The 5,507-nt window shown below is 58.6% G+C and overlaps 1 protein-coding gene across 1 annotated transcript; it reads left to right on the forward strand.

Moving 5' to 3' along the window:
- Positions 1-3,525: 3,525 nt before the first annotated feature.
- On the forward strand, positions 3,526-4,449 carry LOC147413317 (E3 ubiquitin-protein ligase Topors-like). The gene has a single exon (XM_086480130.1). It carries the CDS (start codon positions 3,526-3,528, stop codon positions 4,447-4,449), a length of 924 nt encoding a protein of 307 aa, XP_086336256.1.
- Positions 4,450-5,507: the final 1,058 nt, after the last annotated feature.

The following is a 5,507-nucleotide window of genomic DNA, read 5'->3' on the forward strand; positions in this document are numbered from 1 at the left end:
CGCTGCCAGGGTGCCTCAGGGGCTGGCCAAACCACAGCTGGGCCAGCAGCTGGGGCTCAGGCTGGTCCACAAGAGATCCCGGACGGCCCACTAAATCTAATTATTTTGCAATAAAAGAAAGGCATGAAAACTGCACAAAACGTCCTGGTGTTCCTAACGATACAGGTGGCATCGCTGTCCCCACCCGTGCTGCTTTCTCCCCCTTCTCCTGGTGCTACGCCCACCGTTACCTCACGGGTCCGCTGGGCCCTACTACCTCCTCCACCCAGAGGCCTTGCAAACTCCCTACAGGGCCTGCAGTCTGGTACTAGCAGTGGCAGTGCCTCGGCCCTGGGCTGCGGGACTCAAGGGACACGGTGCACCCACTGTGGGTCCTGTTAACACCGTGGGGCAGAGGAAGGGCGGCGGGAGACGGGACGAGGCTCCCTTCCCGCCCTGTCGCGTAAAAGGGCAACTCGCTTGGTAGGTGGTTGAGGGAGGCCCTCCCGTTGAACTGGTCAGCGGTTCATGTCTGGGAATACAAGGAGTAAGGAGACGCTCCCTTTGAGTCACGAGGCTCACAGTGGTCCCCCTTGCTCTCTAAACTCCTTCTCAGAGAGGTGCCTGGGTATGCCTAGATTCAGCCTTAGCCCCAGGCCTGGTCAACGGTTTATGGTTAAGGATACAGAGAAAGGAGAGGGGTAAGGGAAGCCCTCCTGTGGCGCCACGACCTTCAGAGAGGACCTCCTTACTGTCCAAATGCCTTCCGAGAGGAAGATCCAGTCCTAGTCTCAGACTTGCTCAATGGTTTATGAGTAAGGATTGTACGTGTGTAGCCACTCGTCAGAGTCAACGGTTGCCTGTTTCACAGTCCTGCCTAGGACTTTCAGTAAGGCAGATTCGCAAAGTTGCAAAGATAGGTAATTTATTAAGTCAACAGATAGAACAAGTTTGGAATTGCCCTTGATAAACACACTTACTGCAAAAATCGAGCTCGAGTTATTAATTCCTGGGTAGCATCCGACAGAGGCGGAGGCACAAGTCTTACCAAAGAGGCGTCCCTGCCTGGGGAGGAGAGAGGTCCAGGCCCGTTGAGCCACGCAGAGAGTTGAAATTCTCTTCCTCTAAACCAGAGGAATCTAAAGACTAATTTTACGCCTAACGACGAGGTGGGACCGAGTCATATCTCGTGTGCTGACTGTCTCCCAGCAGGCTAATGTTGGGGGTGGGGGGTGGGGGAACGAACGCTCGCTACAGATGTCCCAGGAGGTCCCAGTGGACTGGAAGTAGGCAAATGTGACGCCCATCCACAAGAAGGGCCGGAAGGAGGATCCAGGGAGTCCAGGGAGCCTGTCAGCCTGACCTCGGGGCCGGGGAAGGTTATGGAGCAGGTCATCTTGAGCGCCATCGCACGGCACGTACGGGACAAGCAGGTGATCGGGCCCAGTCAGCAGGGGTGTATGAAAGGCAGGTAGGTCCTGCTCGACTAACTTCGTCTCCTTCTGTGACAATCAACCCCAGCAGCTCTTAGCAACCTTTTACTGGTGTTCCTAGGTCAGAAACTTCATTTTAAACATTAAAAGCCTATTTTCTTTCCTCCACGGAAACGTGCCAAAGCACCAATTCCCTATATAATCTCAAAGCTTCTCACTTGCACGTGCTCATATTACCCACGAAATACTCTTCAGAGCACCAGATTGGTCCAGAGATTGCCCTGACTTCTCCTGATTGCAGTTGAACTAGTGACTTCTGCTACACACCAGCTCTGTGCCTGACTGCCTGGGTACTGCTCAAACAGGGGTGCTAACAGGATGCCTTCAGTTGTCCTCTCCCTGCAGAACACCTTGGCGGACGCTCCTCAGGGCTCGCAGCAAAGGGACACCCAGGGCTTGGGGCTGCAGGCAGCCATACGCTTTGATTCCCCTCCGGGTAGAACAAGATCCCCAAGAGCGAGCCACGTGCTGCCTGTGAGCCGCCGGGGGAGGAGGCAGCAGGGGAGCCCAGAGGGCTGGCCAGCAGTGCAGGGCTGTGGGGAGAGCCCGTGGGCCTTTGTCCTGCAGCCTCTAGGGAGGCACGAGGTGTCACTTCTCAAAGGAACCCTCCTGCCACTTAAGCCTGGAGCTGTCAGCCACCGCCAGAGCGACCTGACGGGGCTCCGGGAAGACGTGACCGAGGCCCCAGTGACCGGTGTGAAACACCGATGCCGAGCACAAGACGAGAGATGGGGGATGGAGTGGGCAGTGGTGTTGCAGCAACGCCAGGTACGTGTGCGAGTGCCGCACGTGGGGACGGCCCATTTTCATGTTCCCAAGCGATGGACGCTGACGTCCCCGAGCGATGGGTTTTCATGTCACCCAGGGATGGACCGTGACATGAACGTGAGCCAACAGCGTGCACTTGCAGCGCGGAAAGCCAACCGTATCCCGGGCTGCATCAAAAGATGTGTGGCCAGCAGGCCGAGGGAGGTGATTCTGCCCCTCTGCTCTGCCCTGCCCTGCCCTTCCCTCGTGAGACCCCACCTGGAATAGTGCGTCCAGCTCTGGAGCCCCCAGCACAAGAAAGACATGGAGCTGCTGGAGTGAGTGCAGAGGAGGGCTACCAAGGTGGTCAGAGAGTTGGAACACCTTTCCTACGAGGACAGGCTGAGAGAGTTGGGCTTGTTCAGCCTGGAAAAGAGAAGGCTCCGGGGAGACCTTCTAGCGGCCTTCCAGTACCTGAGAGGGGCCCACAAGAAGGCGGGGCAGGGACTTTTTACAAGGGCCTGCAGTGATCGGATGAGGGGTAATGGTTGGAAGCTGGGAGAGGGCAGGTTTACACTAGATATGAGGAAGAAGGTCTTCACCCTGAGGGTGGTGAGACGCTGGAACAGGTTCCCTAAGGACGCTGGGGATGCTCCATCCCTGGAAGTGCTCCAGGCCAGGTCGGATGGAGCAGTGAGCAACCTGCTCTCGTGGCAGGTGTCCCTGCCATGGCAGGGGGCTTGGAACTAGATCATCTTTGAGGTCCCTTCCAAGCCAAATCGTTCCACGATTCTATGATTCTACGGTCTCCATGCGCTGGACGACGACGTTGCCGGGTGACGCATTGTGACCACGCACCCCTCGCTGCTTATAGGTGGGTGCCGAGTCTCACCCAGCCGGCTCGTGCCTGCACTCCAGCTGAGCGAGTACGTGAGGTTGGAGTGTCGAGCGAGGCTGGTGCTGGTGCTGAGGTCGTGCTCGGGGAGTTCTTCACGGCAACTCTCAGTGCCCGACCCCAGAGCCATCGGAGGATTTTCCCCGGCCCCGTCTGCTTCCCGCAGCCGGGGCACTCCGGAGGCGCGCTCGCAGCAGCAGAGGTGAGCTCCGTGTGGGGAAACCGCACCCCGGGGAGCCGAGAGGGCTGCTTTCTTGAGGGGCCTGGACGTTTCTTCCACCCCTCCCTGGAGCAGCCAAAGACTGTGGCCGCCTTTCCTTTTCTAGCGTGACCCCCGCTGCTGCAGCGCCGGTGAGAGGGAGCAGCTCGACATCCCCAGCTCCCCTCAGCCCACCGCAGCACGTGGAGAGCATGGCCGTGGAGCTGGACAACCGCTGTCCAATATGCCTGGACAGCTGGGAGGAGGCCAGCTTCGTGATGCCCTGCCTCCACCCGTTCTGCTACCCGTGCATCGCGCGGTGGGTTGAGAGCAAGCCCGAGTGCCCCCTCTGCAAGAGGAGGGCGAGCTCCATCGTGCACTCGGTGCGGGCGGACGACGACTTTCAGGAGCGTGACATCCCACCGCCTGCAGCACCATCAGTCGTCGTCCAGCCGACAGGAGGAGCGCCGGGACAGCCAGCTGCAGCCCGGCCACCAGCTGCGGGGCCGCCGCCCATGGCTCCAGTGGGCGGCTTCTACGCGTGCGTCTGGGCGTCCATCTTCCGCACGTACCCCGCTGTCCTCCACCCCCTGCTGCCCTGGCTGCATCAGGAGCTGGGGCAGCTCTTCGAGGATGCCCAGGAAGCAGCGGCAGCGCAGAGCCTCGTCCTATCCACGCTGCGCTACTTTGGCCTGGATGAGGAGGCTCTGATCCAGCTGCTGCGGGACACCCTGGGCAGGCGCACGAGGAGCTTTGTCCACCAGCTCGTCGCCACCGTCGTGCGCCGGTGCAGCGGGAAGGCCCGACGTCGGCTGGGCCTCCAGGACGCCCGTGCGGCCGGGGGGCAGGACGGCAGCCCCCAGGATGCTGCCGGCCCCGCTGCCTCCCAAAGGGGGTCTCCTGCCCACAGCCCAGCCCTCCAGCGAGGTCGCAGGAGCCCCCCCAGCACCCCCATTCCCACCCGTGGGGAGGCAGAAGAGCCACAGCAGGACCCGGAGGAGGCTGTGCCCGGGCCTTCCACTGCCAGCCGGGGCAGTCCACGGTCCCCTGGCGGGACCCGGCGAGCCCCGAAGAGGAGGGCCAGCAGCCCTGAGGACCCCTCCCAGCACCGCAAGAAGCCACCCCACCATCGGTGACGCTGCCAGGGTGCCTCAGGGGCTGGCCAAACCACAGCTGGGCCAGCAGCTGGGGCTCAGGCTGGTCCACAAGAGATCCCGGACGGCCCACTAAATCTAATTATTTTGCAATAAAAGAAAGGCATGAAAACTGCACAAAACGTCCTGGTGTTCCTAACGATGCAGGTGGCATCGCTGTCCCCACCCGTGCTGCTTTCTCCTCCTTCTCCTGGTGCCACGCCCACCGTTACCTCACGGGTCCGCTGGGCCCTACTACCTCCTCCACCCAGAGGCCTTGCAAACTCCCTACAGGGCCTGCAGTCTGGTACTAGCAGTGGCAGTGCCACGGCCCTGGGCTGCGGGACTCAAGGGACACGGTGCACCCACTGTGGGTCCTGTTAACACCGTGGGGTACAGGAACGGGGGCTGTGGATGGGAGAAGTCTGAGATGGGATATATTTTGACTGGTTAGAATTAGGCCAATATTATTATTAAAGAAATTTAAGGGTGGGATGTGGTGGGCTCGAAACCAGCGCTCGCTAAAGATGTACATTCTTCCTCTGTTTTTTTTTGGTACAATCTCTTGTAACTGGGTCTTTTCTCTGTTGGGAAAACCTCTGGCACTTTGCCCTAGGCTAGAGCTCTCTTGGTACAACCTGTTGTTATAAAACTTTCACTATTCTCAGTAGTCATAGTATTTTTGCCAGTTCATAAAACGTGCAAATTGCTATGTCGTAAACTTTCAACATCTGTGCTGTGTCTCATCCAAATAAGTAAAGTGATTGTCCTTCCTCTGCTGCTTATTGTCAGGTAAATGATAAGGTCACTAATTAGTCTGCATTCTTATAACATGGCGAGCTAGGTTGTTTTCCCAAAGCCTCCCTCCTGCTCCTGGTGGTTCTTGCAGAGCTGGAGTTAGTCAGCAGCCACCTGCTCTTCCCTAGGTTATCCCCGGAGTGAGGTACTGTCCTCAGACTCACTGCAACCTGCTGTCTTTTAGATGCTGTTTTAGATTCTATGACTACGGCTCAAGGCTTGTGCTAGACACTATGAGGCATTTTTGAACCATCATCAATCAC

This window comes from Leptosomus discolor, chromosome Z, assembly GCF_034619465.1.
Source record: "Leptosomus discolor isolate bLepDis1 chromosome Z, bLepDis1.hap2, whole genome shotgun sequence".
Taxonomy (NCBI): domain Eukaryota; kingdom Metazoa; phylum Chordata; class Aves; order Leptosomiformes; family Leptosomidae; genus Leptosomus; species Leptosomus discolor.

Coding starts and splice junctions, on each gene's coding strand:
- LOC147413317 (XM_086480130.1), top strand. CDS start 3,526: ATGGCCGTGGAGCTGGACAACCGCTGTCCAATATGCCTGGACAGCTGG.